At 39.3% G+C, this 26990-nt stretch overlaps 2 protein-coding genes, 1 long non-coding RNA gene and 1 pseudogene across 3 annotated transcripts; 1 reads left to right on the forward strand and 3 right to left on the reverse strand.

Annotated features, from left to right (window-relative positions):
• Positions 1-1099: 1099 nt before the first annotated feature.
• Positions 1100-2868, reverse strand: LOC137937390 (MYB-like transcription factor EOBII). The gene is made up of 3 exons (XM_068782453.1): positions 2733-2868; positions 2431-2560; positions 1100-1397 (listed from the first exon to the last, which is right to left on the reverse strand). The coding sequence occupies exons 1-3, from the start codon at positions 2866-2868 to the stop codon at positions 1100-1102; spliced, it is 564 nt and encodes a 187-aa protein (XP_068638554.1).
• A 6134-nt stretch (positions 2869-9002) lies between these two features.
• On the forward strand, positions 9003-15512 carry LOC137937826 (uncharacterized). The gene is made up of 6 exons (XR_011109664.1): positions 9003-9077; positions 10593-10665; positions 10806-10881; positions 11045-11160; positions 13825-14020; positions 14932-15512. It is a non-coding gene; the product is annotated as an uncharacterized lncRNA (long non-coding RNA).
• Positions 15513-16484: 972 nt separating this feature from the next.
• On the reverse strand, positions 16485-18390 carry LOC137936881 (galactinol synthase 1-like). Its single transcript, XM_068781821.1, has 4 exons — positions 18013-18390; positions 17564-17884; positions 16990-17124; positions 16485-16893 (listed from the first exon to the last, which is right to left on the reverse strand). Exons 1-4 carry the CDS (start codon positions 18340-18342, stop codon positions 16672-16674), a joined length of 1008 nt encoding a protein of 335 aa, XP_068637922.1. The 5' UTR covers positions 18343-18390; the 3' UTR covers positions 16485-16671.
• A 6473-nt stretch (positions 18391-24863) lies between these two features.
• Positions 24864-26924, reverse strand: LOC137937391 (peptide deformylase 1B, chloroplastic/mitochondrial-like; annotated as a pseudogene).
• Positions 26925-26990: the final 66 nt, after the last annotated feature.

Consider the following 26990-nt stretch of genomic DNA (forward strand, 5'->3'; position numbering starts at 1 on the left):
AACTCGGGTTAAAAATTTGACCCCGACCACACATGTGGTCTTTCTATTCCATCCCACGAGCCTCATGTCTGCCCGTTTGGTCGAAAAGTATAGCCTTTCTACGCCGGCTTTCGAGTCCGTTTGTCTCGTTTCTTTTCCGTTTCAGGCTATCCCAACAATAACCAAACTTCTACCCATTAGTTAACCTAAGTAATTACTTGAAGTTTATTTTCAACTTTAAATTCAATTCAATGATTTAATTCAATTTCAACTTCAAGTGTATTGGAAAACAATTTGCAGTGTCACCCCAAAATGAAAAATATGATGTAAACAAACATGATTATTATATTAATAATTAATTTAATGTAGAATTTAAATATATTAATATATAAATTAATTAAATAAAATATGATATTAATTAATGATTACAGTTTATTGTACAATAATACAATAATTATGTGTGACAATTAATTGTGCACTGATTAATTATAAAAAATAAATATATAAAAAGTAAAAAATAATAGAAGTGAATATAATAAATTTATTTATTTATTTATTAATAACATATGATATATTTTAATATAAAAATGAATAATTAAACAAAAATAATTGACCATTCTCAAATCACTAATTTAATAAAGTAATAAAAAATAAATATAATAAATAAATAAATATATTATATGATCTTGCAATAAAGGGTCGTCGTTAGGCTCGTTTCTCCCACGTATTCACGTGGGGATATACCATAAAAAAACACCATGTGGAAAAGGTGGATTTTTTTGTTTGCCCAAACAAAACCTTTATTGCAAGATTCCCACGTGCTACAATTCCTCAGAGCAGCGATTTAACCACGTGGGGGTTTCCATCTCTTAACCGCAAAGTGCGCACATCCTACATCGTCGTCAACCTAGAGTCTCTCCTCGCTCCATCCGCGGCGTTAAGCAAGAAATCCACCACGACTGAAAGTAAACTCGTAACAGATTTCTATCCATTCCATATATTGCAAACAGAAGAAAGTAAGCTTGTATCCATTCCTCATCTTACAGGAGTACTCTAAACTATAAATTTCTTTCGTAATTACGTACAAGATGGTCTTATTTATTCGAACTGCCTGAAATATTTACTCGTTGAACCAGAGGTTCTCCACGGACCAGAAACCCTCAATGGATTCGGTGGGCATGGTGGAGGAGGGCTGAAAGGCTTCTGGGTTCTCGTCGAGCCAAATGGAAGAATAAGTTTCCGGGGGACCGTCGTTGGTGCCGCAACTGTAGCTGGTGCTTGCGTCATCGAGGATGGAGTTGTACTTCGGGTTGCTGTAGGGCTCCGCCTGTCTGATCAGTTTCTGGATTCTCGTTCGCCAGTAGTTCTTTATTTCGTTGTCGGTTCTTCCTGGGAGCTGCCGAGCGATCTTCGACCACCTGTCAGGATTTTCCACAAACCGTTCTTAATTCATTAGGTCCAAAATCAATGAAGACCCAGAACAGTTCTGAAGCATCCGATCCAGTCAAATGACATGAACAAGAAGAGTTAATTAGCAGAGGACACTTCTTCTTCTATTCCGGAAACCAACTACCTCCAGTGACGGATGCGTTTTTTTTTTTTTCCTCCATTCTCCCTCTCACTCTCTCTTTAATCTTCTTTCATGCAAAAAATTTCAGAGACAAGTCTTTGATTGGAGGGAGTCAAGTTCATATTTCATTCTGTACACGGAATCGCTTCTGTTCTTCTCTCTTTTTTTTCTAAACCTCATTCCAGTTGAAAGTTAACCATTTCATCGAGCAAATTAAATTACTTTTTACATGAACAATAAACCTGTGATCTTTCGATTTAAAGCTTCAGAAAGCCAGTAGAAACTGCGGAACAAGTTCAAGACAGAGATTCAAACATGAAATGACTTAAACATTGAAAACACATTAATTGAAAACGCCAATAAAATCGATTTAACATAAGAAAACCACATCATTAATGAAAATCGAGCAGAACAGTGCGAGAAAACATCTATTACGCTTAAAATGGTGAACTTGACGCCCTTCGAAATTTATAAAACCACCCCTGTCGTCCTCGTAAGGACATGCATGCAGATTGCAGGATTAATGCTAGTCGTATAGAAGAAAGTAACCAATTAATGCTTCCTGTCTAATCACTTTGCTTTCTTTGAGAGTTTAATTCAGAAACCAGCAAATGAGAATAAATAATTTATTTATAATAATTTTTTATATTTTAAAGAAACATATATTAAACAAATAATAAATTAATTAGGTAAATTTGAATTTATTCTGGCTGATACAATGAAGACCAAGAGAAATGAACTAAAGAAGAAAGATTTCTAGGGTTTGCAGTTCTCAGGCCTCAAGATTCCCTGACCAACTTGGGGCACAAAAAAATCTAATTATTGTAAATATTTCTTATTATTTTTGAGTTATGAAGGCAAACAAGGGAGGAAAAGCTCACCTGTTTCCCCACCTAGAGTGTAGCTCCATGATCAGCATCTGTTCTTCAGGCGTGATGTTCCCCCGTCGAACGTCCGGCCGGAGATAGTTCAGCCAGCGGAGACGGCAGCTCTTTCCGGTACGCTTTAACCCTATTCCCACAAAATCCAAAAACAGAAAGAGGAAACGTAAACAGCTCGTTCTATATATCTTGCACGTAGCCTCCATGAATCGAAAAAAACGAAGAAGAATCTTTCGTTTTTGCTGTCATGAGAGCTGGGAAAAGAAAAGAGTAGTGAAGAAGGCGATCAGAGAATAACCTACCGGCAGAGCGAGCTAGAGCGTTCCAAACGCCCTCGCCATGGTTGGCGATGTAGTTTATCAATATGAGGTCCTCTTCCATCGTCCATGGGCCCTTTCTGACCTCCACGTCCTGGTTACTGCTGGTTTTCTTATCCATTCTCTCGGGTCAGAGAGAAGAAGAAAAATGAAGAGTGGCAGACAAGGTAGGGTGAGGAAGAAGGATGGTAGGCAAATGGCTTTATAGACAGCCCCATTCATGAATATCGACATAATGAATTTCTAGCTAAACACACGTGCCATGCATAAAGATGCATTCAATTAAGTTCGTTATTAGTTGATTAATGCGTATTTACTTGTCTAATATTGGGGATGATTCGGGTACTACACTTTAGGCCATGTTTGGTGTTGATAGGAACCCCTGAGAAAATAACTCCTAATTGGAAAATTTTCATTCGATAAAAAAAAAAAAAGGTTTATTTGTTTATGTCGGTTTTAAGGGATGGAAAAAAAATGTCACCCCAATTGTTCGGGGTATTCCAAATTTTTTTTAAAAGAGAATAAGAAAATGAATTATTATTATTATTATTATTATTGGTCGTAGCCATAAGCCAATGAATAAAATTTTTACGCTGCAAAAGTGAAATAAAATTACTAATTTTGCAACGACAAATAATGAAGATCGATCATATCAATGGATTTTCGATGGCCACATGTCGTTCCGATTACATGAAGAGAAGGAATGAGACTGTCTCTTTGTAAAACTAAACGAGTTCCATCGATCCTGCCCATATGATTAAAAGTGATTCACCTTAGGGGCGTTAGTCCACAATGAACTTGAATCGAAGTAAAATGAATTGATTCAACTTCAACTCATGTTTGGGTGTTAGTATAGAAGAGTTCAAGTGGCTGGAAAAACGATTTTCAGTGTTAGTGCCCCCAAATGAAAAATATGATATAAAGGAGAGAATGAGTAACCTTTTTATAATATACTTAAATAGAACATATACCTAAACATATAGTTAACAAAAATAAACGTGGTTACTACACTTATAAGTGATTTAACGTGAAGTATTAGAATATATTAATATCTTAATTAATGAAAAACTATATTATATTACTAGATGTTTATAATTTATTATAAATTAAAACAATAATTACGTGTGCCTAGAATAAATTATACAAAATTAATAAAAAAATTAAAAACTAACGCAAGAGAATATAATAAATAAGCCTGATGGTTTAATTAATGATAACAATTGGATAATTAAACCAATTAATGATTACAGTTTATTATAAATTAATATACTAATTATGTGTGACTAGAATAAATTATTTAAAATAAATAAAAAAGTTAAAAATAACATAATAACATAAGTGAATATAATAAATAAATAAATTATTTTGTAATAACATAAGATATAGTTTAACATTAAAACACACTATTTTAATACAAAATAAAAAAATACATAATAAATAAATAAATATATTAATTTACCAATAACATAATATATATTTTACATATTATTAATTAATAATATATTAATAAAAAATGAAAAACTAATGGTTTAATTAATTGGATAATTATACCAATTAATGACGATGGTTTAAATTTTCCTAACTTAGAAAAAATTAAACATTGTCTTCATCTTCCTCAGGGGCGGGCCAGTGGGCAACGGTGATGACGGCGGGCAACGGCAACGAAGGTGACGATCTAACGGTACACCGAGAGGGAGAAAATAGGGAGGTTGAGAAAGAAGAGAAGTCGGGAGGTCGGGGGCTCTGCGACAAAGGCTCGGCCTCCCATGCTCTGCGACAGAGGTCGAGAGGGAGATCGAGAGGAGGGAGGAAGGAGGGCCGACGGGGGGAGGGGGGAAGAGAGGGAGGCCGAGAGGCTCGGCCTCCCGTGCTCTGCGACGGAGGTTGAGAGGGAGAGGAGAGGGAAGAGAAAAAAAAACACTTTGCTGAAGGATCGCGGAGGGAGCAGAGATCGTCTGGAGACGAAGGCTGAGAGGGAGAGCAGAATAGCTTGGGGAGGGGGGACGAAGCAACGCGCGTGGAAAGCTAATGATTCGCAAAATAGGTAGGAAACAGTTTTCCCCCGTTTTGCCTGAGCGAATGAAATGGTGTAATCTCACTTCAATTCAAGTCTTTTTATACTAATGTCATTTTTGTATGAACTAGGTAATGCGGGGGGAATTCATTCCACTTCATTGTGGACTAACACCCCCCCCCCCCCCCCCCCCCCCCCCAATTATATTTCATAAACTAACAAATCTTATATATCTAATAACCGGTGTTGTCGATCTAGACTGGTCGGCTGATGCTGGTGGGAATATTTAATGCGGGTACATATTCGGATCCTTAATCGGATTCAGGGGGTAAGTAGTCGGAGTCGGAACCTTACTCGGATTTTTTGTATTGAACCCGGGTTGGACCATAATTTTTAGGGTTAGGGTTTGTTCTATTTTGAGCTGCAACCTGGGCTTGTCGGGGGCGTTGAGTTTGTTTAAAACGTTGTTCTGTGAACAAAGAAGAAAGTTGTTGAATATTGAAATTGTAAATCGATTTAGAGAGGTTTTCTTTATGATTTTAGCGCGGATTTCTTGCGTTCCTCCTGTGATTCTTAGATTGATTTGCGTACAGGATAATCGTTATCCTGTCCAACGTCAATTGGTATCAAAGCTTCAGGCTGGGGAAGAAGCTAGGTCTCGCCAGAGACGCCGCAACGAGCAGTTAGAAGCGTCGATGAAGACAACGTCGTCTCTGTCGACATCACCATTGAGCTACCGCTCAACACTGCTACCTGAAAAACTCAGGATTCGACCAAGCAGAGCTCAGGACTCGACCGAGCAGTTACAGAAATAGAGCTTCGGACTCGACAAATAGCTTGAGCAGGTCATCGTCGCTGCCGGAACCGTCGCACGATGTCATCGTAGCCGTTGTCGTGGCCAAAACTACCGTTGTCGTCGCCGCAGATAGGGTTCAAAATTTACCGAATGTAGGGGCGCTGAACCTGAGGTTTCGTGGTGCCAAAACAAGGGTCATCTAAGAGAGGATACCTCGTGCGAGAAGGGAGGTCCTACAGCTGTCGGAGAGGGCCACCGGAGCGTCGCGAGTTCAAGAAAGAGGGCTCTGAAAGCCCGAGTTAAAAAAAAAAAATTGAGCTTGAAAATCCCGATTTCTAGAGGCATTTCATCAGCATCGAGGTATTTTCTATTTGGGGGAAAACCCTAAGTTATATTATTTTTTTAATAAAAAATAAAATAAAGTAGAAAAAAATTGTCTTCCATGGCTGGTGGTCGTAGCCGTAATGTTCAAGCGGTGATACATGAAGATTTTCGGATACCAGGTCAGGTGGTCGTCGCCGAGTTAACCCAGTGTCAAACGGCGCAGGATTTCGATAATCGTGAGATGGAAGATCATGATTCTGATACCAGGTTCAAAAATCTATATCGCAATCATGCTCGATTCTGGGAGCACCACGGTCAGGGAGATCAACCTATAGACCTCGGCTTTAGAGTGACGCTACCCGAGTTTTCTGGTACGTTACAGGTCAAGGGATTCATCGACTGGTTGCAGGAGATAGAGCGCATCTTTGAGTATAAGGAAGTCCTAGATAGTGTCAAGGTGAAACTGGTTGCCATCAAACTCAAGGGCAGAGCATCTGCGTGGTGGGAGCAGTTGAGGTGATCACGAGATCGGCAGGGCAAGACCAAGATCACTGATTGGGAGAAGATGATGAAGAAGATGAAGGGTCAATTCCTTCCTTTCAGCTACACTCAAACCTTGTTTTAGCGACTTCATTTGTTGCGACAAGGCTCGAGATCAGTGGATGATTACACAGAGGAGTTCTATTAGTTGATCGCCCAGAATGACTTATCTGAGATAGAAGAGCAGATGGTGGCACGGTATTTGGGGGAGTTACAACAGCCCCTACAGGATGTCCTCACTCTTCACTCTCTGTGGACCATTTCGGAAGCATACTAGAGTGCATTGACTGTGGAAAAATAGCAGAATTGAAGGCCAATGGTCAGAAGTGATCACAATAACCGACCAGTTCGCCCTCAGGAATCCCGTCCTGCCCAGTAGCCTCCCCAAGGTACTTCTAACTCAAATATTCGATGTTTTCGTTGAGGTGAGTCGGGACATAAAGCTACTGAGTGTAGGGAACCTACTAGTCAGAAGGGCAAAAATCTTCTGATTGAGGAAGACGTGGTAGATGAGCCTAAGGAACTTGGTGAACCTGTGTATGATGATGATGAGGATGGAGAGGTATTGTATGGTGATGGCCATGAGACTTTAGTTGTTTGTAAGAGTCTGTTGACTCCCAAGGGGGATTCAGGGGATGATTGGTTGTGAACCGATGTTTTCCACACGACCTGCACAATAGTAGATAAAGTCTGCAAGATGATCATTGACAGTGGCAGTTGTGAGAATATAGTGTCTGAAGAGGTTGTCCAAAAATTACAGTTGCAGACAGATCTTCATCCCAAACGTACAAATTGATGTGGCTAACTAAAGGCAGTGAGGTAGCAGTAAATAGGTGATGCCTCGTTTCTTTTTCCATCTACATGAAATATTTTGATAATGCTTGGTGCGATGTGGTATCTATGGATGCTTGTCATGTATTGTTAGGTCGCCCTTGGTAGTATGATTGTCGTGTTCTCCAAGATGGGTGGAGAAATACCTATTCCCTTAGCCTCACAGGGAAGAAGATGGTGTTGACACCTCGTTAGGCAAGAGCCACTCCTCTGCAGATAGCCGGTACTACTAACTTGCTTTCACTGTCCAGGTTTTTAGTAGAGTTTGAGCATGGAGACATAGCGGAGGATCCTCCTCCTGCACTGCCGCCCGAGCAGGCGAAGTTGGCCATTCCCGCGCATCATTTGAGGATTTCTGATGTTTTTCATGTCCCACCCTTGCATCCTTGTTTTCTGGGTTCCACTGAAACCACTGAAGCTATTATGAACTCGAGGGCGAGTTCTTTCCAAATTGAGGAGACTGATGCAGGCGGGAATATTTAATGCGGCTACATATTCGGATCCTTAATCGGATCCGGTGTAAGTAATCGGCTCCGTAATCAGATCTTTAATCGGAGTCGGATCTGCAGGCGGGTCTTTAGTCGGATCCATAATTGGATCCTTTGTATTGAACCCGGGTTGGACCATAATTTTTAAGGTTAGGGTTTGTTTTATTTTGAGCTGCAGCCCGGGCTTATCGGGGGTGTTGAGTTTGTTTAAAACGTTGTTATGTGAACAGAGAAGAAAGTTGTTGAATAATGAAATTGTAAATCGATGTAGAGAGGTTTTCTCTACGATTTCAGGGCGGATTTCTTGCGTTCCTCCCGTGATTCTTAGCTTGATTTGCGTATAGGATAATCGTTATTCTGTCCTGCATCACCGGTTCTACCTGGTTGAACCGAAGAACCAGACTCCCTTTTTAGTACTTAATAACCCCACTTTGGAATCCCACCTTGGTCCAATCAATAATTAAACCTGGTATAGACCAAAACCGACCTTCATATGGGTTATAAGGCAGCGTAATATGGAGCTAAACATGATGGATTGTTGAGATGTTATTATAACCGAACCAGCCATGAAACCCATAAAATCCTTGCATGCAATCGTAACCATCTATATGCCATTCGAGGACAGATGGAATTTGTTAGAATTTTGGCCAATCGTAACCATCAATTTAGAATAATTTTTTCCGATATTATTCAATCTGACAATGCCATATGAGCACATTTGTTCAATTTATAACAAAGAAGGGATTTGCAACAACAATCTATGTGCCATTCGAGGACATTTGGGACTTCCAAAGTTTTGGGCCCACCGACTTTTTCTTTATCGAGGAAAAATTATCCTTTTAATAAGACCAGACTTCGTGGTTAGATCTGAATCACAAATCTTATCTGACGGTCAGAAATTTAAAGTCTCTCCGCCTCCCCATGGCGTCCTTACCTTCGTATCGCTGGTTCTCTGCTCCCGCCAAAAAAGGCCAAACGGTTAGGTTGTTCTCTTGCCAGTCGAGTCGACTTTCCGGAGGAAAATTTCGCTTCTGCTTCTTCAGTCGACTGCAGTACCGATTTTTCATGTGGTTTCATCCTGTCGTCAGAGTTTCTCTAGAGTGGTAAGATCTTAGCACCACTGTGGTTTGGATATTTCGCGTTGTGTTGATTCCGTAGCTTAGGGAACTTTAGTGATCTCGTGCAGCACTGGAGTATAGAGTGCAGAGAAATAGAGTGAGGATCCAGTGAGGCTCACTTAACACTATCCTCTATGTTTTGCAGAACTTTCAGTAATTATTCTGATTGAAATTCTTATTAGGACTGGACAGATGGAGTAGTTAGGTTCACAACAACAAGTAAGGCTGTCATTTTTCTTTCATTAAGTTTCTATATTATTCCATGGTTTGTATGATTTCTTCTTATTTTTTGCACATTTTCCGTCAATTTGACATGGACTTGTAATGAAAGGAGGACAAATGGATTTGGAATATTAGAGATCACCTACGAGTAACACCAATAGATGAGAAAATTTGAATGCCAAGACGGAGATTTGGTAGTGCATCAGTGAATATGTTTGTCTGTGTTTTTGACAAGAACTAGGGGAAGGGTGTATGTCACATGGATGACTGTGGGCAGATTTAAAGAAAAACTATTTATCTTAATGGATGTGTCAAATGATACAATGGAGTGGTGGAAAGAAATTCATTAGATCCCAACTAGGTTCTAGGGATGATGAAGATTATGTGGGACCTTTGACGAGAGTCAAACCTAGAGGAGCACTCATGCCATGTTAACATGATTTTGGAGAAGCGTCTGGTGTATTTTGGGTGATACTTGCAGCAGAAAATCATATACAATTTGTGCTTATGGTATTGTTTCAGTCTTGAAAAAAGTATTTCATCAGAACCACCAAGGAGTCTTAGTTGTTGTCCTTCTCTTATGAGATTAAAATGCGTGATTGCTTTGTTTTAAAGTGAACCACTGAAAATTTCAAAACTGTCCCACAAAATTAGAGTATTTTTTATTATTTTTTTTGAAAATGGTGAGAATTTCATTAAGATTACTGCAGGGTTAAAACTTGAGAGGTTCATCAGAGCCAAAGTGGTCTTGCCCATAGGGGTCCATAAGAGGATCGAAGATGTGTTTTTTGCCCATGAGGCTCCCCAAGAGCATTGAAGATGTGTTTCCTGATTGTTTCATAACTTATTTTTAATGCCATGAGAGTTCGACCTGATTATTTCCCTACAATTTTTAATGATTCATTGCATTGCACTCCCACCTCTCATGTATGTTCTTACTGTAGATTGCGTTTTGCTATCAGCATTAGAGGATCAACATTTTTTTTTAGTTTAATTGACACAAGGTCTAGTGAACTGTAAAAACTTGGCCAACCATGAGTTTGTGAGGGCTCTTCTCCACAAAATCCAATTGTGATCTCAGTTCAGACTTCCCAACCAAGAAAAGCTCAAGCTTAGCCCCCCAGTGTTCAAGGCTGAGTTTAGCTTGTTTAAAGTATTTGGTGCATAGTCCTTTTCAAGAAAAAAGTATTTGTTCATAATAATATATACTGTTGGAAATCTTATTTCTTACCAACATCAAGCTGAGCTCAACACTTAAAGTTCTAGCCTAATAAGTCATGTTCAATACTAGCTTAAAGCTTGAGAAAAAGAAAAGAAACTTTAAACTAGATTAAGCACCACAAGTCTTGCCTTCTTTTCTCACATGAATCTTGAACAGAGAATAGCTTGCACATTTTTAAGTGTATAAAGGAAATGATTGCATTAAATAATTTATAATTCACTCTTGAATTGCACTAGTTATATTTGCTTGGATTTCTAATTCCTGTACTGCTTCTCCTGTTGTGAACTCAGGCATCTGTGACAAAGAAATATATCATTATCATCCAAATGTGGCAGAAACTATAATGGCAAGAAAGCTAAAGAGGTTACCTTCCACACCAAAGAATTTTGACTCATTCATGCATGAGTCTGGCCATATTTCGTCTTCTCCTGTCATCAAATAGATTAATGTTGAAATAGATTTCTGACTGTTGTTTTTCTAAGTAAATTTTGGTTTTTTTCCAGTGGAAGTGAAGTATCTTTCTCTGCCCAAGAGAGTTTTGAGAAACTTATGCCATGGATTACTCAATTTTGTCAAAAGGTCTGTTTTGCTGCATTATATTTAAACTTTCTGCTGCAATGACTAGTCAACTGCCCAACCTGTGAAGGATTCTAAGGCTGCAACTAGTTGGATCCCAGCAAGTGCACTGGTGGGTGGGAGTTATTGGGGGTTACTTACTATCATTTTGTTTTTGTTTTTGCAGATACTCACCTTAAAACTTCCTGTAAGTGCCATTGTATGCCATCTTTTGCATTGTTGAATTTTTTGTCTCTTCTGGCCAGGTTAGGCACCTGTATCAAGAGGCTATTTCTTACAAAGGTCAAGCATTCTCATCTTATTCATGATTTTATGTTTCTCTATATACAAGTATTCATATATGCACATATTTATATGTTGAATCTCTGGAAAAGAGAAAAACTTCAATGACTTGTTGTAATTTGAGCACAACGAGCCTTTATTTATAATAGAGGAAACAAGTAGAATCCAATTAAAATTAAACTACCATTGTCTTACTTACAGCCAAAAGTTAAACACTAAAAGATAAATCCTCGAACAATTGAACAACTGAACGTAAATAAAAGATTAACATAACTAAAACACCTTTAACTGAGACTCTTTTGTGAGACCTCCTCTTATGAGACTCCTGTAAGACTCCACCTTAATAATTTTGGCTCTGTGAGACTTCTTGATATGAGAGTCATGTGAGGCTCTTTCATACCTGCTCTTCAACACTCCCCCACAAACTGGAGTTTATGACTTCAACTTGTAAAGAAAAAGATTTTTGGTCTTCAATTTTCTTTTGCTGAAAAGATTCTTCATAGATGCAAAATTCTTCATCTTTTGTTCTCCCCCTTTCTTGTGTTTTTTTTCTTCTTCTCCCCCTCAAGCTGGGGATAAAAAGGACATAGAGACATAACTTGGACAAAACACAATATGGGAAAACAAAATTACTCCTAGCAGTACGACAAAGTTCCAAATACCAGTCAAAATGGTCATAGTCTGAAACACACTGTTTAATTTTAAAGGCGGAAAAAAGGAACGACCGTAGGGTACAACAAAGAGACTACTCACTTTTTAATGGTAGCTCAAACATAAATTACTTCTTGGGTGAAGAATAAAAGATTTGATTTGAGTTGGATGTTGGGAACACTCCTATACTTTTTAGGCAATGGGTTTATGCATTGCTCTATAGTGATGAAAACACAAGATGATAAACTAAAAACATGAAGAAAACAACTTTAACCGGAAGAAGGCGGCTGTGCAACACTCAATACTTCCAAACGAATCTAGAATGTGACTTTTTTTAAGTATTATTATTTTATTTTTTTGAAAAACTAGGGGAGATTATAACGGTAGAAGTTGATAAATTTGACCAAGTATAACTTTTTTAGAGTAACCACAATTTTTTGGAGTTGATGATGTGTAAGATACAAAACTAAGTAGCAAAAACATAAAACTTGAAAACAACATCGAAGCAGGATATGACATACCTTGAACGAGCACATCATGGAGTGATTAAGTTTGACCAAAAATCTCTGATTAGAAGAGAAATTTGGCTTAAATATTATGATTATAGGAGAAAAAGAAACTCAATTCACATTAATGCTTGGAGAGATAATAAGAGAAAAAATAAGAGAAAAAATAGGAAAATAAGAGATTTTCGGCAAAACTAACCTTTAGTACTTCTGATATCAATATCTCCCAAAATATAGATCAGAATCACAAACGATTTGTTTCTCAAGAAACTAGACTAAAAGAACTTTAATTTGATACCTAATTTGACATAAAAAAGCTTCATTCTTGAATCTTTTATGACCTCTTGATTTACTTCGTTTTGTAGCTTGACCCTTATTGACTCCAATGTGAACATCTCCTTATAGATAAATCAGATTGACATAAAATTTGATACCTTTCATTCAAGTATAACATTTTTTCTCTTAAAAAAAAAAGTATAACATTTCTTCAAAAAATATACTTATTTAGAGAAAAAGAATACGATAGATTTCGGATTCTGTAATCTGGTCAAATTGAGTACTCTATCTTGGCCAGCATGACTTGCGAAATTGATATCTCCCTCTCGAAAATTTAGATCAAGAAATGGTTTGATAAAGTAGAAAATAAACTTACAAATCTTTATTTTGACATATAAATCTCCATATAAAGTCTCATTCTTGATGGCATAAAATGGATCAAAAATTGAGGCTGTCTGCTACTGCTCGAATCTCTCTTGTTGCCTGAGCTTTGCTGCTTCAAATATCATTTCTCTTTGTAGAAAACTTCGATTGCCAAAATTCTTTTTGATTTGGAAAGTAGACTAAAAGATCTTTTCGTCAATATATAATTTGCAATATGAAAGGTTAAGTGTGAAAGTGCTAACGCCAAAGAAACAACGGGTACTGGGACAGGAAATGAACAAAAAAGGTAGAATACGAACCTAAACTACTGGAGATGATAAACTAAAAAAAGGATCACATTATCTCTGTGGGTTAACCGAGTCAACTACCATGTTGAATTTTTGGAAAAAAGAAAAACTTCACTAACTTGTTGTAATTTGAGTACAATGAGCCTCTATTTATAATAGATGAAACAAGTAAAATCCTATTACAATTAAACCACCTTTGTCCCAGTTACAACCAAAAGTTAAACGCTAAAAGATAAATCCTAGAACAATTGAATAACTAAACATAAATAGATGACTAACACAACTAAAATACCTTTAACTAAGCCTCTTCTGTGAGACCTCCTTTTGTGAGACTCCTGTAAGACTCCACCATAATAATTTTGACTCTATGAGATTTCTTGCTATGAGAGTCGCGTGAGATTTTTTCATACCAGTTCTTTGATGTTATATATATGAAATTGCCTTGGGATTGTACATTTTACTTTTTCATGTTTTAGTTTTATGTCTTTTGGTATTTCAGCTTTCAAGCAGTAGATGATTGAATAACCTGAGGTTTCCTGGTTATTTTATGTTTGTTTTAGAAAGTTATAGTCGAACTGCAAGTTAAGAATGCAAATGGACCAGGCTCAAGATTCAAGCATCTTGTTGGGCCAATGAGGACATTTTACTTCCAGATTCCCAGCCTCGTCATGTACAACTAAGCTCTGCTGTCAAGGATTATATTCTCAGGCATGGAAATACTCTGGAGAAGAAGTTTCAGATCTGCTTCTCAAGCAAGTAGGCTTTCTCAATCAATATGCAGGCTACTGAATCTTCTATTCATCCAAATCTTGGAAATATTCAATGTCTATGTTGAATAATCTTTTTGTGCATTTGTTGACAGTATAGATTGAATTTGAACCTAGAATCAGACAAGAGGAAGAAGAACAAACTTGTTTAACAATGGAGCTCTCTCAAATGTCCATTAATTTTCAGTTCACCTGGCAGTTATCATTATCATGCTAGTCAGAGTAGCAGTTTAGAACTATAAAGAGATATACAGTAACCAAAGTTATCCTATTGAAACATGTTTGACTCTGACAGTATTTAAATATGTCACAAGAAAATTATATTTAATATTTTATAACTCAAATTCATGACTGCAAAATTTAGTGACACATAGGTAGGAGTGCACGTGGGGTGGATTAAATAGGGAACCTTCCCCGACCTGGCCCACCCTAGACACGTGTGGGTTTGGAGCATGGACAGGTTTTCTCCACCTGATCTTAGGCCTTTATTAACATAATGTACTTAAATTTTTTTAAAAAGGACATATGTGAGGAAACAAAAAGTTTGGTTGAAAACTAAATGACATCTATGTCCTTCTTTCTTAAAGAAAAGACTGTAATAACGTTAAAAAAATAAAATATCTAATTAAAAATGGTGTTTTTAAAAGAAAAAAACCAATTCTATAGGCTGTCAGAGGGATAGGGTTTAGATTTTCAACCCCATTTCCTGGCCTATCACAGGGACAGTTCAGTGTTTGGAGTGGGATTGGCTTTTCAAAAAGTCACCTGGGTGTGCAGCCCTATCTGATATCATGATGGTGGCATTTTTTTATTTTGTAACTGCAAAATTGTTTCAGGTTTTATATTTCAATAGTAAGAGTCAATTATTTCTAATTGTTCCACTCGGACTTGTTTCCTTAGGTTCAGAGATATGTCCTTGAATCCATTGTGGGCCAGATGCTTTCATCTAATGATTTGAAGTTTCAAGATGAGTGTGCTTCCCATCCTGGGCTCCAAGCCAAAGAGACATGGTCAATCAAGGGAGGGTGGAATATTGCACCACAGACAAGATCACTCTAGTCATGGAGAAAAATGACACAGAGTTGAAGATGGGTTGAGGGGAAGAACCATTTCTTTTTTAAGACTGCAAACACGCATGAAGAAGATGATCGAGACAATGAAGAAGGTGAGGTATGTGATGGCATTTTGAACTTAAAAATATTTACAGATCTGAATTTGTGAGTTTTCCATGAATTCCTCAACTCAAAACTTGATGACGAGCCTATAGTGAGAACCCATCAATCAACAGGAGCTCTCGATTAACTTGGGAACCATCCTTGCATATTGCAATTTATCCCCTGTACATGCTTAGCGGATCTTCTTGTCAATTTGATCACAACTTGTTTGTATTAGCTTCATATCAGCAGATAGTGACTTGAATAGGTCCCGTTGTCTCTTCTGCACGATTGTTCTTGGATATTGGTGGCCTCCCATCCCCAGTACTGGCTGTGAATACCTGAGCCTAATTTGGATCTCGTCTGATACTCAATGTCAGCGGTAAGAATCGTTTTTGTGTCACCTATGGCCTAGCAACAAATTTGTGCTAGATTTTCGAGTGAATTATCTGAAGCTCGGGCATGGTAGTAGTCAATCCAAACTCTGCTACTGCTTGTCTTATCTAAAGACAGCTGCGATTCGAGGTGCAAGAAGTCAAAGAGTGCTATTTTCAGATGCCCCCGCATCATTCTCCATTTCGAGAGCAGTCCACTGTCTGGTGGTGGGGGTTAAAAGCGATCGTCTTGCAATTCTTAGCGGCATAAACTGTCCAGCAGATGAGTGGTGTATGCCTGCCTCCATTTAGGAATCTTGGAACCTAGGATGGGAGGGCCAATATCATTGAATCATCATCTTTCACATCTTCATCTTCGTGGGGTTAATAGCTAATACAATCCAATTAGGGAGAATAATTAAAAGTTCATTCGGTGCTTTTAATCTTTTCTTTTTTTCTAAAAAATATGCTTTTTGTTTGTGCGAATATATAAGTGCCACAAAAATTGTAGACTTATTTACTTGTTATTTGAAATTTTACATTTTAATGGGTGAAGAGATTGTTAATTGTTCCCTATTTTTTAGGTTTGACCCATTCCGACGTCTTTGATATATTCAAGAGACGGAGAACAATGGTTGAGAATGAGATAGATATACAGATCCATTTAATTCAGTTTTATGAATTTTATACATAATTTAGAAATTCGGGCTTAGAGATGACATAAAAAAACTTGCAGACAGGTGAGTTATTCACTCTTTCGTCCAGAAAAAGAAAATTTGTTAAGGTTAAACTTCATTTTTATCTCTTGATTGATTTACATTTGTCTAATTATGGAGGAAGTGCATATTGCGAAGAGGACCAAAATGTTTCTGTACCAGTGAAAACTAGTGTTTCATTCACTTATTTCAATTATCTGCCACATACTGTGACAATGGAGACCATGTAGTCACGTACATATATAAATTGATTGGAACAAAATAAAACACCCTTAATTGATTATACGGGTGGATGGAGTATCGCATAACCCAACGAAGAGGCTCCCTCTCTTCTCTTCCTCGGAGATCTATACGGAGAGCAAACAAAACAGAAGGGTAACGAGCTAGCTGCTAATCTCAAGCAGCTGAAGGAGCAGGAATGAAAGAGATTGCTGGTTCTGGCATGGACGCCATGATCGATTGCCTGGAAAAGGTCTCTCCCTCTGATACAGCAGCGTCGCCTGCCTTGAAGTCGAGGGATTCGTCGCTGTAGATATCCCACCATTTTTGTACTAGCATCTTGATGTCGTCCCTATCCATGTTCACTTCTTTTCCCGTGTACCTCCATGGCTTTGATCCCTGAATCAAGAAAATGGTTTGAGAAGATTACTCTGGTGTAGCGCTTCGAAGAGAGAAGTCTGCAGAGCCTTAAGAGGGAAGAGAGAATGAACTTACAGCAGCACAGTAGTGCACCACCTTCACCTTATCGAGCTCAACGTTCTCCGGATGTCGCCACAGCATCGCCAGGACGAGGTTGTACAGCAGAGGGATCGGCTTGTATGTTTTCTCAAAAAACATGTTCAAGAAATCCTGCCCAAGGTTCCGTCTTCAAACATTAGTGAATAAATGAAAAACGTTTTAGAGAAAGGAAGTGGCGAAGGTGCCAACAGAGCCTTGAAAGATTTAGAAATCCCTATTCTTATTTTCGTGATTTTGAATTTTAAACATGAAGAACACGGACAAATTGGACCCACCAACCAATGCCGAGTCACCAAAATTTCTGTGATGCAGAAATGCCAAGACTTCGTAATATTTCTCTGATGATTTTATTTTATGAATCAGACCCCATTCGTCATTTATTTCAGTACTTTTGTTTCATTTTATTTTCTTAAATTGACCAAAATTCGACCCAGTATACGTTCCATCGTGAGGGAAGAAGAAGGAATCCCATGCAAAGCTGTTAATAGTTCTACTGGGACACTGCGTGCTCTGCTAATCAAACATCATTCGAAGTGAAGAGGTGATTTACCTGCTCGGCGAAGGGAGTCGGAGGAGTGATTTGCAGGTTCTCGCGGAGGCTCTCGTATGTCAATCTGCTGGGTTCAAATACGAACATCCCGGCATTGAAGTAGAGCGAAGGAGGTGAACCCATCTCCGCCGGCCATGTTACCTTCTCCGGACACTGCTGGCAGTACCCGATCGAGTACTGCTTCGAGTGGCTCCATGTCTTCTCGCAGAAACAATCCATCACGGCGTAGAAGTACCCGTCCGGTGCATCAAACAGATGGTCTATGTTCTCATACACCTGGATGTCCGCGTCCAGATAAATCATCTTACTGTACTCTTCAAACTGCAACCAGATCATGAACACAAATTCACTTAACCACCATTCAATATCATCACAACGGAATCACTGATCACACAGTAAGTCGATCAATTGAAATTCGGAAGCTGGTTTGAATTAAAAGTTTTACTTACGTCCCATATACGCAGCTTGGAGTAGTTGATGACGTAGTAAGCCATGGCGAACTGAATCTGGTTTTCTGGCGGGTAAATTGGATCAATCTCACGAACAATACAACCCTGTGACCTGAGAATCTGGCGATGCTCTTCAGGCACGTCCGGCAAGATGGCCACCACCAAAGGGTAAGCACTCTTCACCTTACGCAACCCCTTCACCAACCCAACAACGCCCTTCACGTAATCTCCATTCCCAGCAAGAAACGTCACGTAAGCTCGCTTCGAATACCCAGTTTTCAGGGTCGAAACCTTGCCAGAACTAGACAGCACCTGCACTCCTGGAGCCATTAAATCTCCTCTTCTTCCTCCTCTGAGTGGCTTACAGAGAGAGAGAGAGAGAAGTGAGGACTGAGAAGTAAAAGAGCAAGACAAAGCTGCAACTCTACTAGACTCTGTTCCTGACCTTTCATTGAAGCACTCAGAGTACTTAAATAGGCTGCAAATGCGAGGCAAATGGGAGGGAAATGAAACGCAGATGAAATGAGGTGAGCCAACGTTAGTGGAAGGATACGAATGATTGTCATGCAATCGACCGTCCGATTGAGCCTTATCGCAGAACGGACGGTCGAGATGGCATTGTCGTCGTCTTCGTCGGGAGCAGAAGAGTCGAATTGGGAGTCCTTTTCGTTCGTAGAAGAAAGAGAATCCATCTCTTTTGGCCACAAACAACATGGCACGCTCAGGATCGAAAAATTCCCATCTTTTGATCCAACGGTTCATGTTCGTTAATTGACTTGGGCCCACCGCAACTTGTGCGAGGCTGCATGTGTTGGCGTGGTACGCCGCCGCGGACTACCGTCAAAGATATTTCCATTTTTTCAATTTTTGGGTTTTTTGCATGGGAAGAACAAACGGTAGCGATAGTGACCTTTAACCAGTGTAGGTCCCAGTTATTCGAGTAAGCGACTACCGTGGAGCCGCATTCGGTCCTTGTAAAAGCACGTGCGCTTTTCATCTGAGAGATGGGCCTTTACGTTTGGTCCGACCTGCCCACCCATGAAAGCGGTCTTCGGGGCCCCCACACATGAGATACAAATTTGGGTGGCCCACTTTGGAACAAATATGTTATTTATTTAAATAATCCAAAAAATAAAAAAATTCCAAGTTAAGATAGGATGACCATGAGACGGTGAGACTAATGAGAGTTTCACGCTCATTGTTTCGTCTCCAGTCGGACACATATTGACCAATCATTTTGTGCCATATGGATAATCAAAGATTCGCCGATAGTTGATCAGGAGAAGGGTGATCACGAGGACTAGGCAAATTGATAGTCTTGTCTTCTTCGCCTGGTTATTTAGTTACTTTTTTTTTTTTTTCCCGTTTTGAGCATCCACGGCAGCAGATGGAAAAATTGCCAACTTGATGGGATGATTGGACGTCCGTCCAATTCCCCATCTCAACAGAATCGTTTGCAATGTGTCTTTTGCTGCGTCCACTTGAGATTGAAAGCTGTCTTTTCTGGAGACTTCCAAGTTCCAACGCCACGACGTTTGAATTCATTTTCTGGCCTGTTAATTTCCCATTTCTCCGTTACAGGAATTCTAGCTCTTTTGTGGGTGGGATTCGCTTCCACTTTTCCAATATTTTCACAGTGACTGTGCGAATGAAGTATGTGGAAACAGCAAAGAGAGAATAATTTCCTGCACTTTTGTCTTTGCCGGGGACTTCAGAACTTCAGACATTCACTGGCTCAAACTGCTAGGTGTATTACTACTTCCAGATCGAACCAAGCCCTTATTCCCACGAACCACGGAAGCCACGTAGAACCCAATCCGACGTGCATTCAAACTGATCTAATACAGTCAAGACTTCGAATGGCCGAAGAACGGGGTAGGCTCGCGCTCCGTCTCTGTCATCGACCGCCACATATCCGTCTCTCGAGCTCCGGATGTTGATGCATTTCGTCTGAAACGTAGAGAACAAAGGAAAATTATGTGTGCAGAAACAGGCCCAGCCTCAGCCTCTAATCTTGATATTTCCTCCTACGTGTTCGCTACTCCATGGAGTGGAATCGGGACCAGTTCCGTTCATGGCTCCTAAAAAATACATGTTTTTTATTGGTTATTTTTGTGAGTACTTTGAAATGTATGTGAAATTAGCAGATTTAACCTAAACGTTCATCCTTACACCCTAGTAAGAGGATAAATGAGAGTCTGTTTGTGTCAAATAGGTAGGAAAGAGTAGAAGAAAATGTCTAGAAAAAGTTTTCCTCATTTGGGACATTTCTAGGGATAGAGGTCGTGATGACTTTTTTTTTTTTTAAACACTAATGGGTGAGCCTTTATGACTTGACTTAGTATTACTACAAATAGTTTCTGCCAGACTTTCTGATACTAAGTTCCACTATCAATTTAGGCATTCCAATGTTTAACTCTTTGATTTCTGTTAGCAAATGGGCTCAAGCCCATACGACTAAATAAAGCCCACATATCCAAGATATGTAGAAGATGGACTCAAGGCCCACATACTAAGGAGAAAGCCCATAGGCCCAAATAGTGATGGCAAAATGGTAAATAAAGAGTCATCTCGTAGAGATGGCATTGATGTAATTAGTTAAAGTTTTAGGGGCATATTTGTAATATTTTAATTTCATTAATCTATAAATTAAACTTCAGGGGAGGGTTAGGACACAAGTCCATAACCTTTTCTTGTTTTCTCCCCGTGGGTGTCTTTTTTTTTTCTATGAGTTAAATCCATAAAGTCCTAAAAATCAACATGGTATCAGAGCATTGATTTTTTCGACTCGTACCTATGGTGTTTTAGGATTTCAATTATTTTTCCATGGAGCGAAGAAAATGGTCACTGAACTCGGCCATCATCACTCTATTCAGCTAGTCTGGTAATTTTTTTTCTTTTCTCTTCATTATAGAACTTTTGTTCCACTGTTCTGGAATTCAGAATGGAAGAGGATTGCAGCTGCTGTAAAAGAAGCAGTACGGGAGGTGGTTATTGTTGCAAAATGATGGTTTTCTATTAAAGACAACTGTTACATGATAGCTATTGTTCTTGAACGGCAGATGTTTAGAATTCTGAGCAGTTTCCATTAGTTTGCTGGTCTGGTAATGTTCTGAGTCACGACAGAAGCAGTTTTGACTCTGTCTGGGATTTTTTTTTTCGATGAAGAGAATGGGTCTCTGGTTGTTGGCTAGTCGTTAATCTTCATCCCCCGGTATACTGCAGCAATGGTGTTGTTGAAGTTATACTGATTCTCTGTTGTTGAATCTATCTCTGCTCCACTATTCTGGTATCTCTGCTCCGCTATTGTCCGGCAGTTGATCACTTCAGACAGCAATTCCATTACTTGGTAAACAGGTTGTTGACTTCTGATATCCCTGCCATCAGACTGAAGTTATTGTCATTCTCTGTCAATGTCCACTGATCAATGGAGGATTGACTCTTTTTCTTGGCTGGACCTTGGCTGGCAAAGCGTGGCTAGTTCGATCTAGCCTATGTTATTCGAGCATTGGCATCTGATATTTCATTCCAGAAATTGTTTCTGCTGGCATTAGATATTTCATTCCGGAAATTGCTTTGGTGATTGAACAAGCTCACCAGATATTCAGTGAATCATATCTGGTCTATCTTAGCTTCCTTCTGCCAACTCATATCTTAGTTTCACTTGATCTATCAGACTGCTGTAATCCAGTTCAGACCAACTATCCCGAGCTTATCTCATTTTACATTGCTAGACATAGAGACAATTCCAAGTCACTAATTCATCATAAACACCCCAGCACCATTGGAAAGCTCTCTGCTGAATTGATCTATTTCTGGAAGTCTTTCGATGGCTCGTCTCCTCTGATCAGGCTTACTGCTGCCAGCATCATGATTGATCTTCGCATCCTATCATTCCATTTTTAACTTGATTGACAGCGTCGTTACTCTGCTCCTGCCTCGTATCTCTGCTAGCAGCTGTTGCTGAGAGCCGAGATGGTTTATTGCCGAGAGGTTATATACAACATACCGAGTTGTTAATTATTATCAGCAGACAATTATAGAAAGGCTTCCGAGTTGCTGGTTGTCTCTGCCTATTACATATCTTTCTGAATATCTTGTCGATATTGCGTTACTGACAGCAGTATCGTTGCTTGATTATCTCCTCCAGCTGGTGACAGGCTTATTCGTTGACAGAAAATTTTCTCTTGGAAACTCATTCCAGATTGTCTCTACCGTGTCGTTGCCGATTAATTTCCGTTGATCGTCTCTTTGCTAACATTAGCTGGCTTATCGTCTTACCTTCTCCGGCCTTTATCATCCAGCCTTGTTGTCGTTACTGGTATCTGATTTTCTGTAATCTTGACAGTCTGATTATCAAGCTGAATATGGTATCTGACAGACAATCATGTAGTGGAAAGTCGTCTTCATTCCAGAAACCGTAATATCATTCCAGAAATCAACAGTCACCATCCAGAATTATTTTGCTCCTGCTTATTATCTTCCAGGCAGCACGTTCTCTGCTGGAAATATCTATTTCGGAAAGTCCTTCGCTGGCTCTTCTCCTTGCCCCAGCTCTGTTGCAGTTCTTTTCAGAATATCCTCTGGCTATGGAGAATAAGGGTTGCCATTTCTGGACGACGAATCAGCAAAGCCAACAAAGACGAGAGGCCAGCATCGCGGGGAAGACGATGACTCTGTTCCTCTCGGGTCACCCCAACAAGCCGAGTCATTGTTCTGAGTTATTACCCGAGTCACCCTATTCTGCTTGGGTTAACCCAGTAAATCAGAGACCCGAGGATCGTTTACTGGTTATGTTCCTTACCGAGTCAACTCAGCCGGGTCAGACTGACTCGGCCCAGCTCACCTGCTGCCTGCCTCGGTTATACGGATCTGGGGTGCTGAGTTCTATACCTATTTGTTCCGCGACTCGGCTATTTTGAGGTATTGGCAGCTTATTCTTTGGTCAGCATATTATTTGGTACACAACCTTCTGATGGACTCGTAGCGGATTATTTTATGGGTCCTTGGATTTTCATTATTTGGTACGTGTTATTGGACCAAGCCAATTTTCGCTGCTGCTATTGTGTCTCTTTGACTGAGACATTATTATTGAAGGACTTCTCAGTTGCTGATTGTTGTCAGCATTGGTTATTTTGATGAACTAGAAAACATATGGTGGCCCCAAAATATTATCTTTTGGGTGATTACCCATTACCCCCCTTAATTAGCATTTATTATTCCTACCATTTGAGAGTCGGTGTCCTGCGGAGGGACACAGTGATGAAGGAGTTTTATTATACTTCTGAGCACTGCGTATAGACCCACTACCTACAGAAGATAGGAGTGTGCCCAACATCCAGCATGAGTTATTTGATTGGAGTATGGAGCAATGTCTTACGACTAAGAGTGATTTTACTCCCACTTATATTATGCCAATTGGGTCTCTTGGAAGAGACCACCAACTTGAGGGGGAGTGTTGGAAGATATGGTGGACTAGCATTTTATACGGGAAGATCTTATACACTATTTGTAGCAACTTGGGCGTTCATGATGTTCTCTCACCCCCAGTTTGAAGGGGAGTGTTGGAAAATGGGACCAAGCCCACATGACCAAGGAAGGCCCACAAGTCCATGTGTGTTTAAAGATGGGTTCAAGCCCATACAACCAAAGAAGACATATACATCCAAGAGATGTGGTAGATGGGCTCAAGGCCCACATACCAAGGAGAAGGCCCGCAGGCCCAGATAGTGATGGCAGGGTGGTAAATAAAGAGTCATGTCATAGAGATGACATTGATGTAATTATTTGAAGTTCCAGGGGCATAATTGTAATATTGTAATTTCATTAATCTATAAATTGAGTTTCAGGGGGGGGGGGGGGGGGGGGGGGACACAAGTCCATAACCTTTTATTTCTCTTGTTTTCTCCCAATGGGTGTCTCTCTCTTTTTCTCCACGAGCTAAATCCATGGAGTCTTGAAAATCAACAATTTCAAAATTTAAATGTCCACTAATGTCAGTCAATCCACATGTCATTTCAAAAAAAGTTTAGTCAAGTTGTTAGAAAGGCATAGCCAATTTCAGATTGCCAGTGTTATTAGGACATAGTCCTTGTTAAGGAGTAGTCCCACATGGATTAGTGAGCACAAATATGTTGAGTTTATTAGTTGGGAAAGAGGTTTCCTAAGATGACTAGTTATTTTAGGATAAACCTTGGAACCAACTTCACATGGTATCAGAGCAGGTACTCATAAGTGGGTCTCCACCCAAATTATCCACAAGTAAGAGCCCAAAAGGCCTACAAGTGAAGGGGAGTGTTAAGGAATAGTCCCACATGGATTAGTGAGAACAAATATGTTGAGTTTATTAGTTGGGAAAGAGGTTTCCTAAGATGACAAGTTATTTTGGGATAGGCCTTGGACCCAACTTTACAGTCCTTTTACAGCTCATCATGTGCTTTTCAGATCTTTTTTATTACAAGTCACTTTGCCACATCCTTGACCAATCTTCTAGTAAGTGTAGCGTTAGACTTATCAACTACTGCTCGACACCAAGTGCTGGAACCACTTATGGGGACAAACATCTGACATTGACTCAGCTGATTCAGTTCAGGGATTTGGCACCAAAACACATCAACACTATCCCCCCAATTCTTAGAGGAATCACAGTCATATGTTACACATATCACTGTTTCGACAGACTTCCTTCAATGGTTGTCCCAAAAGATTCTATGGATAATACCCTGGAGAAAGCATTTTAAGGGGTAAAAGAAATACATAATGCATAAAGTGCTTGGCTAGATTTAAAGGCATAGCCCATTCATCAACGAGAAGCTACTGAAAAAACTGAATCTCAAATCTCTGAAATCTACTCATGGTATATATCCATCCAAAATGGGCACTACAAAATACATAAATAATAAGACTTAAAAAGCTTCGCTGTACTTTTAAAATTTAACAATCAATTGGAAGGCATAGCTTTTGACTAGTAATCAAGAATACAAGCACAAAAACATGAGTATTAGAGTAGAATGAAGTGTTCAACAAACTAAACAAGAAAATCTAGATGTAATAGCCAACCAGCCTTCATGATTTTCCAAAACCAGAAACCTCCTTTCTTGCAATGCCAACGGCCTCTTTTCTTCCATTCCGATTCTCAACCTTTTCAGGGCTTGGCAATCCAGTCAGAGTTTGATACTTCTTTGCTGAAGTCTGTACATGTCTTAAATATATTGAGAATTAGTAAGAACAGTAAGAACACTCAATATATTGAGAATCAGTAAGAACAGTAAATCTTCCTCTTATGGTAAAATATGGCATCTCTTAAATCACCTGAAGGTCCAAGCTAATGCTGTCTAGCACTTCAGTAGTCATTTGATCAAAGAAAAGAATCCCTGAAAAAGTCAAAATCCAACTTAATGCCCCAGCACAATATTGTCTTCCAGAATGTTTGTGGGTACATACACATGCTTGTGTGTGTGTGTGTGTGTGTGTGTGTGTGTGAGAGAGAGAGAGAGAGAGAGAGAGAGAGAGAGAGAGAGAGATCCAAAATTATGAGTTTCATTGCTCAGCTATGGTTACCTTCCCCAAGTTAAACCCTAGTTCATTTAAATGCTCCAACAAAATGCTAAAGAACTACTCTTGGCTAGTGGGTTCAGCTGTTTAGAGTATCAAGTCCCCAAGTGACTTTTTAATCAGTAAAAGATAAAAGAAAACAACAACCAACAGGAGATGGATTGTTAGAACAACAATGAAGTACTATAGCAATTGAAGAAGCATGAGAAGAAGATAAGCGCCTGCAAATGATCAAATTCATGCTGAAAAACTCGTGCAGGAAAGCTAGATAAACTCATTGTAAATCTAGCACCAGTTACATCCCAAGCATCAACCTACAGGGACACCAGTCTCTGAAGAAATAATAAAACAGATTCAGTGATCCTGATTAGATCCAGTAATACATGTAACAAAATCCAAAATCATCATACATGTCACCACCTCCACATCTGCATATATCCCTGGAAAGGATAAGCAACCCTCATTGAAAAGAACTGTCTTCTGTGAGAACTTGTAAACTTTTGGATTTACAGGGACAATTCTTCCTCTACACCACGTTCACCAGCAGGATTAAACACCAGAGTTGAACATTAACTCCTACGTGAGGAGCTGAAAATCCAATGCCATCAGTTCTGTGCAAAAGGAAGCCAAGAAGTATATAGTTCACATGCCTGTAGATATGAAGTTTCTGCATAAACATATAAAATATACAAAATACATATCTGCAAATCCACAACATAAAACAGACTAAATAAGGTGAAGTACTGATTTTGTGGTGGTCATCATATGTCACTGAGTGTCGAGAAGCAATAGTTACTGTGGCAAGATGTGTTTGGATGCAGGCCTATATATGAAGCAGAGATAAAGAACCAATTTACAGACTCCTAGAGAAAAGTACCTTAAATGCAAGAGTAACTACCAAGTTCCCATGACAATACTCCAAAGAACTAACTTGAACATGATATCAATCATCTCGTCAACTAACTTCTTCAGATTCTCATTCAATGCTGCAATGCTCTTGTTTTTTTAGCTCTCACGGGATCAGGATACTCTACAATTGTCAGTGGCGATTCAAACCGCATGTCAGAACTACAAACATAATAGAGAATAATGACTTTAGAAGTTCAGCTTGAGGACTGTTGCTTAGTTTGATAAATTTACCAGATCCCACAGCAAGGAGAAAACAAGCAAGCAGGAATCACCCAAAGAAATGTGATAGCTTTTATACTCGTGTTTTTAGCTCGCGTTGATGGCTTCATTGAGAGGGAGACGACGATAGGAGGTAAATCTATCTTTGCTGCTGCGTATATGTTATCGGCTCTGGCAAATGTTGCAGTAGTTGAGGATGTAGCAGGAGGCGAAACGTTAAGGAAGGACATCAGCTCGGAAACGATGGAAGAAAGATAATTTATTATTTTACTATTTTACCCTTCCCCAATTTCTCA

Source organism: Aristolochia californica, unplaced genomic scaffold (genome assembly GCF_029961685.1).
Source record: "Aristolochia californica isolate CCGP_79_NKW_82.1479 unplaced genomic scaffold, dmAriCali1.0.hap1 SCAF_7, whole genome shotgun sequence".
In the NCBI taxonomy this organism is placed as follows: Eukaryota; Viridiplantae; Streptophyta; class Magnoliopsida; order Piperales; family Aristolochiaceae; genus Aristolochia; species Aristolochia californica.

Bases quoted from the DNA above. Each gene is read 5' to 3' on its own strand.
- LOC137937390 (XM_068782453.1), bottom strand. From the start codon at position 2,868: ATGGATAAGAAAACCAGCAGTAACCAGGACGTGGAGGTCAGAAAGGGC. The intron at 2,561-2,732 runs GTAGGTTATTCT...TTGTGGGAATAG, and splicing joins CGCTCTAGCTCGCTCTGCCG to GGTTAAAGCGTACCGGAAAG. The intron at 1,398-2,430 runs GTGAGCTTTTCC...AAATCCTGACAG, and splicing joins CACTCTAGGTGGGGAAACAG to GTGGTCGAAGATCGCTCGGC.
- LOC137936881 (XM_068781821.1), bottom strand. From the start codon at position 18,342: ATGGCTCCAGGAGTGCAGGTGCTGTCTAGTTCTGGCAAGGTTTCGACC. The intron at 17,125-17,563 runs GTAAATCACCTC...AACCTTGGGCAG, and splicing joins CGACTCCCTTCGCCGAGCAG to GATTTCTTGAACATGTTTTT. The intron at 16,894-16,989 runs GTAAGTTCATTC...TTCTTGATTCAG, and splicing joins TGGTGCACTACTGTGCTGCT to GGATCAAAGCCATGGAGGTA.